Source organism: Ostrea edulis, chromosome 1 (genome assembly GCF_947568905.1).
Source record: "Ostrea edulis chromosome 1, xbOstEdul1.1, whole genome shotgun sequence".
NCBI lineage: Eukaryota > Metazoa > Mollusca > Bivalvia > Ostreida > Ostreidae > Ostrea > Ostrea edulis.
The window spans coordinates 61,089,505-61,105,694 of record NC_079164.1 but is presented as its reverse complement, the minus strand read 5'-3'; the positions used below and the strand labels follow the sequence as shown (position 1 = coordinate 61,105,694).

General features: G+C 36.4%; 1 protein-coding gene across 2 annotated transcripts in view; it reads right to left on the bottom strand.

Moving 5' to 3' along the window:
- Positions 1-16,190, bottom strand: part of LOC125648792 (C-Maf-inducing protein-like) — a 61,756-nt gene that overhangs the window by 30,519 nt on the left and 15,047 nt on the right. For both annotated transcript variants that reach the window (XR_008800314.1, XM_056155700.1), the window contains exon 3: positions 8,745-8,795. Coding sequence is in view for 1 of the 2 variants with exons in the window: in XM_056155700.1 (XP_056011675.1) it covers positions 8,745-8,795 (51 nt within the window). In the remaining variant the exon portion in view is untranslated. The remainder of the gene's footprint in view (positions 1-8,744; positions 8,796-16,190) is intronic.

Below are 16,190 nucleotides of genomic sequence, written 5' to 3'. Positions count from 1 at the left end.
CGATGTATACTACATCGTAGCAAAGTTTTTCACATTTTAGACAATTCTAATTGAGGAAAATGTAATGCAATACTGAATACTTCCTATTTCAGTTTTTCCAACCTAGCACAAATGTGAAACAGGAGGCCCACGGGCCACAAAACTCACCTGATCTACGTTAACCTTGCTGTTCATTTTTCAGAGAAAATTTTACCCTCCTTTAATATTCCCAGAAAAAAACTGACCCGATATCATGATCCCTCGCCCCATGACTTAACCAAATTTGAATCCACACAACTTTGGGATGCTTCAATATCAGTTTTACTAACACAGTCTTGCTGTTCTGGAAAAGCAGATTTTCTTAAAATATTTTTTTGTCTATAATCATACATGTATTATGTAAACTACTCAGGTGACCTAAAAAAAATCATTCCACATTTTATTTTTGCATATTTAAGGACATTAACAGTATATGACCATATAGTCTCTGCTCTTGACTTGGAACCTCTACCCCTTGGGTTGCAAAATTCATAAATATGCATTTAGGTTTTAAATAGAATCAGCAAAATTAAAGAAGAAGTCCTTCAAATGATAAAGACATTTAATTTTATATGACCATTTTGGCCTCGCCCTGGTACCAAAACTCCTACCCCTTGGATCATCAAATTTACAATTTTGATAAAGGGTGACCAGTGAGTATGTATTAAGTTTCAATTTAGTGTAAATAGCATTAAAGAAGATGTTATTTAAACGTTTTACACATGTATATACACTTTATGCCAAGTTTGGCCCTGAAAGTCAGAAACTCTACCCCGGAGATTGCATGAAACAAATTACAATTTTGGTAGAGGCCTTCCTGCTCTAAATGATCATGCATTTAGTTTTTCAGATGTACCCATGTAGAGAAAAAGATTTGAATATTGGCCAATTTCCAGAGATGCTTCATACCAAATTTAAAAAAAATTGGAAGGGTAGTTATTAAGAAGATATTAAAAATGTTAAATTGTCATTGCACGACAGACGGTGCACAATGACTGATGCAAACCATGCAATAACAATAGGTCACCCAAGTGACACAGGTGACCAAAATAAATCCTCTTTGGGACCAATTTAATACTGTAATTTACGCTATGGACTTGGGATCAATTTAATACTGTAATTTACGCTATGGACTTGGGATCAATTTAATACTGTAATTTACGCTATGGACTTGGGATCAATTTAATACTGTAATTTACGCTATGGACTTGGGACCAATTTAATACTGTAATTTACGCTATGGACTTGGGATCAATTTAATACTGTAATTTACGCTATGGACTTGGGACCAATTTAATACTGTAATTTACGCTATGGACTTGGGATCAATTTAATACTGTAATTTACGCTATGGACTTGGGACCAATTTAATACTGTAATTTACGCTATGGACTTGGGACCAATTTAATACTGTAATTTACGCTATGGACTTGGGATCAATTTAATACTGTAATTTACGCTATGGACTTGGGACCAATTTAATACTGTAATTTACGCTATGGACTTGGGACCAATTTAATACTGTAATTTACGCTATGGACTTGGGATCAATTTAATACTGTAATTTACGCTATGGACTTGGGACCAATTTAATACTGTAATTTACGCTATGGACTTGGGACCAATTTAATACTGTAATTTACGCTATGGACTTGGGACCAATTTAATACTGTAATTTACGCTATGGACTTGGGATCAATTTAATACTGTAATTTACGCTATGGACTTGGGACCAATTTAATACTGTAATTTACGCTATGGACTTGGGACCAATTTAATACTGTAATTTACGCTATGGACTTGGGATCAATTTAATACTGTAATTTACGCTATGGACTTGGGACCAATTTAATACTGTAATTTACGCTATGGACTTGGGACCAATTTAATACTGTAATTTACGCTATGGACTTGGGACCAATTTAATACTGTAATTTACGCTATGGACTTGGGATCAATTTAATACTGTAATTTACGCTATGGACTTGGGACCAATTTAATACTGTAATTTACGCTATGGACTTGGGATCAATTTAATACTGTAATTTACGCTATGGACTTGGGATCAATTTAATACTGTAATTTACGCTATGGACTTGGGATCAATTTAATACTGTAATTTACGCTATGGACTTGGGATCAATTTAATACTGTAATTTACGCTATGGACTTAGTACACTTGAACATAACTACTGTATCATAATTATTATAGTGTATCTGCTAAGGGGAATCATATCCTGTCTGATTGACATATGAAGAATAGCTGTCATTCATTATTGTAACGAGAGGATGAAAGAAAAAAAAGATTGATAACACTGACTTCAGACTACAGAAGATGGCAAGGGGATAGAACGTTGTTTGTACTTTACAATGTATTGATGTTTTCCAGGCAAATTCTTTTTAATGAACAGAAAAATCAATAGCATAATCTAACATCAAACTGTACCTGGGGCTACAATAGCCTTAGATGTGCTATGTGAAAATTTACTTTTTTATACTATGCATGCTAGAGAGGGCAACTTTCTAGAATTGGGAACGCAAAACATCATAATCATGGTATGTGTATTTTGTGTGTGAGTGTATGTGTGCACACACATGTGTTGGTCCCAATTAATTGACCTAAAGATTTAAGTGAAGTATTCTGATCAACATTTATTTGGGGTCTATATGTGTGTCTGTCTGGCATAAACCTTTCAGATGCAAATTCCACTTGGTCAAATCTAACTCAAGCTCTGATGTTACAAAGCATCCCTGGAAGATACTTTGATGAAATAAATTAAGGACCATGCCTGTCAAGGGGATAAAATCAGGAAATAGTAAATATAGACTTAGGGCTTTAAAAATCTTCTTAGAACTCAAGAAGTGATAGTTTACAAATGATGATTGAGATCAGCATCATCATGCTTCAATGAGATTTCAAAGAATATATACATGTACATGTATAGGGTAACATCTTTAAAAAGGGGACTAGCTACCTCAAGATATTTGCATATCAATCTGACTAATCATGGCTCTACTGTTGTAAAGATGAATATTTTTAAAGATGTTTTCCTATATATTTCCATGTAAAACCTATTGTGGCCCTACCCTACTTCAGAGGGTCACTATTTGAACAAATCAAAATTTATACTACAAAGGATTCTGGCATATTATCAACTATTCATGGTCTTGCTGTTCTTAAGAAGAAAAATCTAAAACATTTTTCCTATATATACTCACATATAAAACTTCGATCCCCTATTGAAGCCCCAACCTACACTTGGGGGTCATCATTTGAACTTTTTGAATCTACTCTATATCAGGAAGCTTTCATGTAAATTTCAACTTTTCTGGCCGGGTGATTTGAAGAGAAAATAGATCTATATGGTTTTCTTAATTTCTCGCTATCTTACAGGCGTAAATCTTGAACAAGTTAGATATATTTCTGTTTGAAATTAAAGCTTAACCTGGAATTCGTCTGTGAAAATAGCATAGATTGATATCCATCTGACATTAAATGATGCGCTTTTGTTGAAAAAAAAAACTTCGGTTGTCTTTAATATTTTTCTCAGAATTCAGAAAATAAAAATTAAAAAATAAAATCCTCCCACCCGCCCCATACTTTTTGGTGATCCTGGATGATAATCTACTAATTAATTTGAATTGGCCTTATCTATCATGTATTCCTCAACTATTGAATCAGCCATAGCTAATTTGAAAACGATTGGTAGTAAAATCCATGAACACGAAAACTTTGGTTAGTATCAATATAGATGTTTTACCTCTCTGGTGTTTGTTTGCAATTTCTCAAGATGAGGAAGCTTATTTTTTTAAAAATAAATAAACATTCATTTGGTATACATACATACAAACATACATGCATAAATACCAAGGATAATTATAACCCATGAAAGCTCGAAAGCTTATTTTCAATTTTCTTTGATGCACGGATGTTTGTGCTAGGGGGTCATTTATGTGGGAGGAAACCGGAGTACCCGGAGGAAACCCACGTCTCCAAGCGGGCGACTGCCATACTCTCTCACATACAACCACTGCCGATCACGGGGATCGAACTTGGATCGCAGTGGTGAGAAGCAAGAGCGCTACCCAGACACCCTTTTAAAGTCAATATGGTAGTGTAAGTATGTACAATCTACCTGTCCTACAAACTACCTGTCCTACAATCTACCTGTCCTACAAACTACCTGTCCTACAAACTACCAATCTACCTGTCCTACAAACTACCTGTCCTACAATCTACCTGTCCTACAATCTACCTGTCCTACAATCTACCTGTCCTACAATCCATCTGTCCTACAACCTACCTGTCCTACAATCTACCTGCCCTACAACCTACCTGCCCTACAAATCTACTGCCCTACAACCTACCTGCCCTACAACCTACCTGTCCTACAATCTACCTGCCCTACAACCTACCTGTCCTACAATCTACCTGCCCTACAACCTACCTGTCCTACAATCTATCTGTCCTACAACCTACCTGTCCTACAATCTATCTGTCCTACAATCTACCTGTCCTACAACCTACCTGTCCTACAACCTATCTGTCCTACAATCTACCTGTCCTACAATTTACCTGCCCTACAAACTACCTGTCCTACAAACTACCTGCCCTACAAACTACCTGTCCTACAATTTACCAGTCAATAACCTTTAACCCCTGATGTTTATTCAACAATTCACAGGTATTTTGTACCTGTTACTGGGTACCATGTCAAAACAAAGACTATTAAAACTAATCACTAGTAACAAATTTAATCAATTAAATTGTCTGTTCTGTCCTAAACTATCAGCATTTGATCAAATGTTGGGTAAATAGAGGGGACACTATACACATGGATTTGTTGTATCAAAATGTACAGATTTATTGCATGACATATCACTTGGGTTAAGAGTTTATAAACTACTATTAATGTCTTTAATCACAATCATTTTCATAAATTAACGGGCCAGTATCATTTTTAATAATGATCGAGGACTTTATCTGATATATTACATTGTATTACTGTAGGCCTCAGGTTTGATCAGTAGAATGTACCAGTGACACTGATCTAAGATTCTAGTATACAAGGTTTTTCATGTTTCAACAATTTTGCATTCAATGTTTCTTTTATTCCTTGTTTTTTATGTTTGTTTGGTGGGGGTTTTTTTTGGAGGGGGGGGGGGGGGTGATGTCCAAACAGAAGTACTCTTGTTTAATAGATGTTTGTCTGCTTATTAGGTCACATCTACATAAAAGCATATACACTCTTTAAAATATATCAATCCTACATGTTGATTGTTTAAAGACAATGACTTTTTTCAATATATACAATGTGCATCATGATATAAAATGAATGTAGAATTAGTAAACATGATAATCAGATTCCACAATCTGAGCAAGTTAGGAACTGGTTTTTCTTAAAGCTGAGAAAACTAAGGAACGAGCACGTCATGAGGCATGTTATTCCCATTATACACTTACATGGAAAACTAAGGAACGAGCACGTCATGAGGCATGTTATTCCCATTATACACTTACATGGATTCCTTTTATTGAGATATACATACATAGACACAAGTGCTCTCAATAATTTATTGAAATGAAATAATACAAAAGATTGAACCTGTCAGAATCATCCTGGTGTTTCACAACATGTTAGCAAAACCAAAAACAAAGATTGAACCAGTCAGAATCATCCTGGTGTTTCATAACATGTTAGTAAAACCAAAAACAAAGATTGAACCTGTCAGAATCATCCTGGTGTTTCACAACATGTTAGCAAAACCAAAAACAAAGTTTGAACCAGTCAGAACCATCTTGGTGTTTCATAACATGTTAGCAAAACCAAAAACAAAGATTGAACCAGTCAGAGTCATCCTGGTCTTTCATAACATGTTAGTAAAACCAAAAACAAACTCTGCACCAGAGTGATGAATCCTTTCCTACAAAATTCAACAAACAAGAATTTCTTCAAAGTAAATCTGACACAACAACTTTCAAAATGCAATGCAAAACTGACTACAATTAAATGCCATCCTGATAAATTTTTAAGCAAATGGAAACATTTTCCATTCAAGATGCATTACAAATCAATCGTCAGATGACAGATTCTACAAGATGAATTGATCTAGTGCACATTTTCTTTAAAACAATGGATGGGTTTAAGCAAAGAATGCCCTATAAAACTACAAAGATCAATGACCAATTATACAAGCCTGAATACTTTCCATAAAGCGCTACACTTCATGAAGTATGCCAGCGTGAAGCGTCGCAGTTCATAACCTCTTGTATTTTCAAAAATATTTCATTTTTTCTTAAATAAAATTTCATAATACAGTGGTGAGTTTTATTCCATTTTACTGGAACATTACTGCAAAATTTGAGACCCAAACTACACCCTAAGCATCAATCTCTATCCAGAGTTATCTTTCCTTATGTTCACAATGTTTTATTTTTACCTCTGTGACAACGTCTCAAAACTACCGGTAGCAGTGTTATTCCACACGTAAATCCACTCCCTCACATTTTATAAAAATAAAACTAAGAACTAGATTATGAAATATCAGAAAAAATGTAGGACAAGCAACTTAGTTTTCATTTCCCATTACAACACATATCTACCTATCCTACATTGTGCAATCAAACAAAATCTGCATTTCAACACAAATCAATGCTTATTGTGTCAAAGAGAGACTTGACAGCTACTTAATACTGATTTATTTACATATATTTTTGCAACTGAAGTCAAAACCAGATTTTATTTGAACATTTTTACCATTTTACAAGAATCTTGAAAACCCCTGGAGATGTTGATAGAGATGTGAGTGTAAGGAACAATAACTCAGGTAGAGATTCTCCAAGAAGCTCTCAGTATCAAACTTTATAAGATATACGAAATATTGCAGGACTGTAATTGATCAAATGTCAACAGAAGCAAGTTTTTCTGCTTTGGCGTTTGTATAAATCTCAGTATAATAAAACAAATATTGCATGTAGTTGAGGGCAACATTGAAAATTTTCACCCCTCAGTTGACAATGGTTTTCTTGGGGTGAAAATTTTCAATGTTACTCTCAACTTCATGCAATATTTATAAAATAATATTCATGTGAAGCTTAGAACTGCAATGTTAAGTGGCCCCCAACTTCTGGTGTAAGGGGAGTAACTGCAAATATGTAGGTCATATTACAACAGTAAGTTAAAAATGTTCACATGTTAATGCATGATGGACAACAACCAAATGCAATAGATCTCCAGAGTTTACTAAGGTGACCTAAAAACACAACCTAAACAGTTTAATGTCAATATTACTGTCACAATATTGTGCCAATGTAAACACAATTTTTAAAAAAAAATCATTGACTACTTAAATTTTTTACGAGTTGTTATCATTGGTAATTTCTAGGTTTAATCTATATCAACTGATTTTGTCTTATAGCTTCACATGTCACAGAGTTCCTTTTAATTCTATATCTAGTTGTAGTACAGGTAAAACCTATTTGGTCAGTTTGGCCAGGTATATTCTGGGTCTTGGCCAGAACATAGATGTTAGATCTCCAATGCTGAGTGATCTTGGGAAATGTTGCCTGTGTGGCTTCTAGCTTTTACCTTAATGGTTCCTCAGTGGTCTAAAAGTGTTAAGATACTACAGCTCAGTGACTGTGAGATAGTACATAGTAGTTTGATCAACTTATGGACGGCCGGTCGTGTTATCGATTTTGGTTGGGAAAGTCTTTCCGACTTTCTAACGATATGTTGATGGACATAGTTACTACAGCATCATACTTCCATTGACAGCATACTTCTGTTATATCCGGTATACATATCGGCTCTCAGTGAATGCCATACTTCTGTTATATCCGGTATACATATCGGCTCTCAGTGAATGCCATACTTCTGTTATATCCGGTATACATATCGGCTCTCAGTGAATGCCATACTTCTATTATATCCGGTATACATATCGGCTCTCAGTGAATGCCATACTTCTGTTATATCCGGTATACATATCGGCTCTCAGTGAATGCCATACTTCTGTTATATCCGGTATACATATCGGCTCTCAGTGAATGCCATACTTCTGTTATATCCGGTATACATATCGGCTCTCAGTGAATGCCACACTTCTATCTGGGTATGTACAGTACAGAAATTCCCTCATGTAATGCTTATGGTGTCTTCCTTGTGTCCTCATCTGATGGTTTCCTGCTGTCATCGCATTCAGATCATGTTATTTCAATTTCCTTGTATATTGTGTAAATACATTGCTTTTATGGTGAAATACTTGTCTTGTCCTTGATTGGCAAAATTCATCCATTTACTAAATTGGAAATAAGGTTTAAGAAGTACCCCACACAATTAGGGGTTAATTGTGATAATGACCCCATACATTATATTGTATTCTCACTGCTTGACATGTCTTACAATACAAATTGGACCCATCTTCCCCAGAAATTGGTTTCACTTTCCAGTAGGTGTTATACCAAACACTGCATTGGTATAATTATAAGGCCATACTAGCCTCTGTCAGTGCTCCATGACCAGCATTATAAAACGCACATAATCAATAGACTTATCAATCCAATCACTCTGTGTCTCCGGGAGTCTGTGTGTCAGAATACCAGACAGAGAGCTCTGCTACCCTTGTCAAAATATTTGCATGTATGTGTGCCTCAGACCTAATCTGAGTCCCCCCCCCCCCCCCCCCCCCCCCCCCCCCCCCCCCCCCCCCCCCTATATACCTACCTTCCACAGAATTGAATGGAGCCACTGGTCTCGGATGTATGAATTGTGAGCCTGAAAAAAAAAAAAACATAAAAACTGAGAAACCTTCACAATATGTCACTTCTGTTAATATAAAATATAGATTGCATTCTTTTTGAGCAAAGCCATAACACACAATTTAAAAGCACGATAAATCATTAAATGGGGCCAAGACTCACCAGATATATAATGACTTATGCAATGATACATGCAAAACTTTATTCCTTAAATGAAAATTATATGATAACAATAATATCATATAAAATGTCTTTTGTTATCTTTGTAATCTTTTAAAATAAATCATGTGGTCTTTCCTAGCTAGGCATACATGACAAAGCCACACATCATGTTTTGTAAATTAAAGAGTTCATAACTAGCTGTATTATAGAGACTCTCGGATGGGTTGCAGCGAACAGTTGCTTCTAATCCATGTTTTAAATGACAGGTTCTTAGCAAGTTTGCCTTCAAGTGATGAACAACAAGAGGTACTGTGAGCAATGCTCACTAAGAATACCCCCCGCTTACCCCAATCTCCCAAAGGGTGTTGGTAATAGGTATAAACTACCTCTTTTCTGAGTGTAAAAAACAAATGGCATGACAAACCGAACCATATTGCTACTTCGATGTCCAGTGCGCGTGACCTTTGACCTTTTGACCCCAAAATCAATAGGGAACATCTTCATCCCATGGGTAGTCCATATGTATGATATGGTGACTGTAGGTGGAAAGGATAATGCTTTAGAGCCCGGAAACCATATTGCTACTTCGATGTCCAGTGCGCATGACCTTTGACCTTTTGACCCCAAAATCGATAGGGAACATCTTCATCCCATGGGTAGTCCATATGTATGATATGGTGACTGTAGGTGGAAAGGATAACGCTTTAGAGCCCGGAAACCATATTGCTACTTCGATGTCCAGTGCGCTTGACCTTTGACCTTTTGACCCCAAAATCAATAGGGAACATCTTCATCCCATGGGTAGTCCATATGTATGATATGGTGACTGTAGGTGGAAAGGATAACGCTTTAGAGCCCGGAAACCATATTGCTACTTCGATGTCCAGTGCGCTTGACCTTTGACCTTTTGACCCCAAAATCGATAGGGAACATCTTCATCCCATGGGTAGTCCATATGTATGATATGGTGACGGTAGATGGAAAGGATAATGCTTTAGAGTCCGGAAACCATTGCGTCTACAGACGGACGGACGGACGGACGGACAGACGGACAACCCGATTCCAGTATACCCCCCCCCCCCCCACAACTTGTTGCGGGGGGTATAATAAATATATTATATACCATTGGATAGCACAAATTTCTGAAGTTTTGAAATACGATAAATTTTGGCCCATAACACCCTCTATTATACATCTTAATTTGATTCAATATTAGTATATGTAACTCTAGAACACTAAAAGCAAGCAGCAAAAATCAAATAACTGCAGAAGTGTTGGATATGCAGTAAATGACATTTCAGGCTTTTAACACAATACACAGTATCGAAAATAGAGCATAAAAGTGATTTATTTTTCTCCCATAGTTTTTGCTCAACAGCATCCATGGACATGTCTATTAATTTATCATAGCAGCCCTTTTTTGTTCTGCTTGAAAGGCAGCCTAGCGTCACAAATGTTTAGGAAAGGATAACTGAGACTGAATAGTATCTATCCCAGAAGTTGAATTACTAGTCAAAACTGACAATGCACAGGAGATTGTTTTAAATTTATGACAGACAGTACACACTATAGCAGTGTCCATGTTGATAAGTCCTGATAATTCAGACTGTCGTGCAGTCGATCAGTCCTGATAACTCAGACTGTCGTGCAGTCGGTCAGCCCTGATAACTCAGACTGTCATGCAGTTGGTCAGCTTTGATAACTCAGACTGTCGTGCAGTTGGTCAGCCGGGCCTGATAACTCAGACTGTCATGCAGTCGGTCAGCTTTGATAACTCAGACTGTTGTGCAGTCGGTCAGCCGGGCCTGATAACTCAGACTGTCATGCAGTCGGTCAGCCGGGCCTGATAACTCAGACTGCCGTGCAGTCGGTCAGCCGGGCCTGATAACTCAGACTGTCATGCAGTCGGTCGGCCCTGATAACTCAGACTGTCGTGCAGTCGGTCAGCCGGGCCTGATAACTCAGACTGTCATGCAGTCGGTCAGCCAGGCCAATCGGTCAGCCCTGATAACTCAGACTGTCGTGCAGTCGGTCAGCCCTGATAACTCAGACTGTCATGCAGTCGGTCAGCCGGGCCTGATAACTCAGACTGTCGTGCAGTTGGTCAGCCCTGATAACTCAGACTGTCATGCAGTCGGTCAGCCGGGCCTGATAACTCAGACTGTCATGCAGTCGGTCAGCCGGGCCTGATAACTCAGACCGTTGTGCAGTCAATCTGCCCTGATAACTCAGACTGTCGTGCAGTTGCAGACTCCTGTTTCCTATTCAGATTTTTTCGGATTTATTTTTTTATTTTCCGTCTTTATATCTTTTTTGAGGAGAAGCATTCACAAACTATTTTACACCCTCCATCCCTCTTAGATACACTATAACTTTAAGGATAACAATTGGATCCTACAATACGCAGATCTCCAAATGGCAATGAAGCATTGCACAAAGTTTCAAGTCTTAAAATCCAATAAGCCATATAGATATTGTGACAGACAGACAGTTAGACAGAAAACAATATGTCTCCCCTGGGAAGAGGGGAGATAAAATCAAAGAACAAAGAATTGATTTCAATATTCTATGTAGGATTTCAGATTTCTAACTGAAATATTCACTTGCCCCATAATTGTCCATAATTGGACAAGTATGTCTGGATTTTCAAAAACAATTTCATCTGCCTCAAGCATTTGGACAACCATTAATGTTGATCCCTGCGAAATTATTATCTAACTTTTTAATATAAATTTCATAATGTTATTTGATAAATGGACCTTTATTTGAGCAAACTTAAATCTCCTTCACCCAAGTTTGATTGAAATCAGCCCAGTCTGATTGAAATCAGTCCAGTGGTTCTAAAGAAAATGATGAAAATGTGAAATGTTTACAGATAGAGGAATGGACAGATGACAGACAAAAGGTGGTCAGGCGAGCTAAGATGTAATCTGATTGGCTTTCAAAAAGGTTAATTTATTTATTCTCGTGTTTTTTTTTCAATACGTGTACTGATTCTAGGTAAAGTTCAAAAGTTCCATAATTGTCCACTATCACTAACACTCACTGTGATTTGATAGTGTTTATTTTCGATATCAAAATTATGTAACTGTAAAAGAAATAGAGAAGAGATCACCACAAAAACAAAAGGCACACGGCTCACAATCCTCACTTAAGTCACACGGCTCACAATCCTCACTTAAGTCACACAGCTCATGCATAATCCTCACTTAAGTCACATGGCTCACAATCCTCACTTAAGTCACATGCAAAAGATTTTTTACATTCTTTATGCCAACAATTTTTTTATCCCATTTTATGACCCCACCCCTAGCCCTACAGGGTCATAACTTAACCAAATTTGAATTCAGACACCATTATAGGGATGCATCTATAATATTTCTAACATGGTCTTGTTGTGTTTGGGAAATCTAAAAAGATTTCTTTTTCATGAACTATGTAAAATTTGACACCAGGTTCTAACCCCAACCCCCCCGATCCAGAGGGACCATAATTTGAAACAAGAGGCCTGCTGCATGACTTTTTGGACACATGAGTATTAGTTATAGTATCACTAGCCCCAACAGCCTTCATGAAAACTCAGTGGTCCGAAGACCGACGCCAGTGAATTTTAAGGTCGGGTCAGTGAAAATTAAAAATCAAGAAGTCTGATGGACTTGTAGACTTTTTTAAAGTCACATTCAATAAAACATTGTATGTAGTCTTATTTGCATAAATTTACCATCAGAATCAAAATATGGGTGTCTCTCTATGGCTTGAACTTCGTCTCTTGAAGTTCTTGATCTATCAAAGTGAAATCACGGTTCCTATTTTTTCCCTCTATACTAATTTAAGCAAATTAACTCTTGATCTCTCGAACGTTCAATCTCTAGTTCTAAAATTTACAACTCGTTTGGACTTGACAATGAGACTGTAATTTTGAGAATATAATACTGAGATATATGTCAAGGAAACATGACTATTTATTAGAGTGTGTGCTTTGTGTAAGCGATTGGAAATAGTGACGATTATGCTTGGTGTGGTTAGTGACTGCAAAACTTCGCAATGTACGAGGTCTTGTAAATATGTACATGTGCGTCTATCTAAACATGAGAAAAGAACAAACACATGTATAAACTTGAAAAAATGTTTTTATCTATGCAGAATAAAGTTGCACGTTGTTGAAATCAAGTCAATTACCTAAAAATATGAAGGACAACATGTGAAAACAATGCCATGCACTCTGGTTACTATAAAATCTAAACCATAATGGTTGGACCTTTACTTTCCAGATTTGACTCTACTTTCGATCTCTCGATCACTCGAGGTTTTATCCTTTGAACTTCGAGTTATGGAGAGTCATCTGTATATAAAATATGAAATAAGTGTTAAAACACCATGGTTTGTTTATATTTCAAGTAAAGAATCATAACTATGCTTGTAATTGTTATGGTAACTTGTACGTAAATTGCGCGAATATTCAAAGAACAACTTGTTGAAACATATAAAATGGTGGCATTCTGTATTACATAATAAGTCATTTCATATTTGATTCTAACAATCTGGTGCACTCAGGTAAACTGGCAATGACCAGCGACACACACGATTGTGAGGCAGAATTGCACATGCATCCTGCCGGGTGAGCAGATCGAGCAGAAGAAGTTTTACATGCGCTGATGGCTTTATGATGGCGTCCTTGGAGACAGTAGCATCAAGTGGTTTATTTAAGAAATAAGATATCATTTTTGAATGTTATTGAGATATGACATGAAGTTGGTCACATGATCAAATCCTATAACGCTCAAAGGGCGTTATAGTAGATTTGATCACGTACCAACTGACATGAACATAAATTTTCGAGCCTTGAAACCAGCCTCGCTGATGATCATGCCAAGTCATTGCCGTAATGGCAGTTGCCAGGAAACAACAGGTCAGCTTATCATCATATAAAAGTAAATAAGCTTATAATCACTTCCAATATCATAGAACTTTATTTCATAAATTCACCATGCAGAAGTTGCAGACGGTATTTAAAACTGTTTAAAATGAAACAACAGAATGGTATGTTTACTGTTTCTGTTTTATAAATTGATAAAATTCTTGTTTCTTTACAAAATAAACTCTGTATAAATATCCTGCTGCATTTGTTTCTGTTATGATGTCATTGCAGTGGCGGATCCAGGGTTTACGAAAGGGTGTGTGTGAAAGTCAAGTATTAGCCAAAATACTCAGCCATTTTGGTTGCCAATCTGGAATTTTACTCACACTATTTCTATTATTTAAATATGTGGCGAAGGGGGTGGGGTGGGGGTGGGGGGTGCGTGTCTAAATCCTCCACTGCATTGCATAAGCAAGAAGCCAGGTGAAGGTACAGGAACTTACTTTTGAAGCGCGGTGGGTGTGTTCATACGCAAAAAAAGACTGATCACGTGACCAACTTCATGTTACAAGAAACTGAATTTCAATTTCATTAGTACTTTCATACAAGGAAGTGCATTGGCAAATGTAAATATTCTAAGATACGTACATCAGAATCAAGTATGCTAATTAACACTGTTTTGTAGTTCTGCCTGTCCTGATTAGGATATTGTGTGTAATTTGCAGAAGTAATCAATTGTTTACAAAGGAAATATTTATGTTGGTAGATGAGACTACTTCCTAAGGAGCAAGCAAGCTGTTTACCATCGTCGCAAACCACGGGTTATTGTTTCATTCTATTTCACAAAATTGTGAAATAGAATGAAACAATAACCCGTGGTTTGCGACGATGGCTGTTTACATGTCTGCAAAAACACGTCAATTTGTAGTACTTGTTTGCATGCAGGTAATAAATATGAGAAAATGCCATGTATGGTATTGTTTTTCTAGTATCGGTAGAATCAAATGATAGTTACCAATCTCAGGTATCAAAACATTTCTAACAGAATTGTTTTGCATCAACCTGAATTTTAATGAGTTTTTCCCTGTAGTATATAGTGGTTTATAATTACACTAGCCTTGTGATACCCAATGTACAGAGCGGCCGGGATGCCAGGTGAAGCTACAATTTTTTAAAGCAGCAAACAGAAAGAAACAACAACAATCATCATTATGGACAGAGATTATGAATATGAGTAATAATCATATATATCTGATTCAATATTTACAGTTATGTAATATTTCTCAAGACATATGTGATAAACATGTACTATGAAAATTTAAGGGGGGGGGGGGGGGGGGGGGCAGTAAATTCAAATGCTTTTAAGAAGACTGCCCGAAGGGCTATGACATCTATAATAATATCTCTGTTTCTGTTCTGCATATCTAAGCTAATTTTAATATTCAGCAGTATAGTCTAAAAATTAATGTGTTCTTTTCAAAAACTCATATGCCCCTGAAAGTACCCATACTGATGAAAGACCTTACATAACAGTATATTATATTAAAGGACACATTCCATGTTTCTGCAAAATTAATTCATTTCATGCCTAAACCTACTTTACATGTGTTTTAAATGAAACAGTTTGTGTAGTTTTCAAGTATGAAAGCGATGAAATTCAAATCTTGCAATATGCATATTTTCTTCGACTTTTTACACGCCATTGTCTGTGATGTCATATGCGACCTTGAGCGAGAAGGTTTGCAAACAGTTGTCAGGCATTTCATAAACAGATTAGATTTAATTGACCAAAGAACCAATTATTACATTAACGGTTTGTAAATAACTCAGCATTAGGGTGTTTTGTGCCATTTAATGTGTACTTAGCTGTCAGCAGAAAGGATTTAGACTGTTTTCTTCAATTTTCGAAGGAAGGTATGAGGGGGAAAGATGTGAATATTTTTTGTCGGCACTATGACTTTGCCATAAAAAAACCCAGTAGCATTTGTCCCTGTACTTTTTCAAAAAAGTGTTTGGACAAAGACATAGATAATCTTTGAGAAAATGGTTCTATCGAAGCTAAGCTCTGTTACATGTAGGCCTACAGCATTATATGCATTTCATTCAATACATACTTGCACCATCTGACCTTCACCTTGTAACAACATATAAGCATAACTTGTGCTCTCATTTTCTACCAACTGGTAGATTCAAAAAAAAAATTTAAAGTATTAAAAATAATTGAACTTTCAATTATAAATATTGAAATATTGTATTTTCCTAACTTTGAATTGAATTATAGTAATGTTTTCATTTTTTTTTCAATGAATATCACAGGTATCTGAATTTTAATCAGTAATAGTTATAAATAGAAAGAACACGTACGTAACAACAAAACGTGCAGTACGCCAT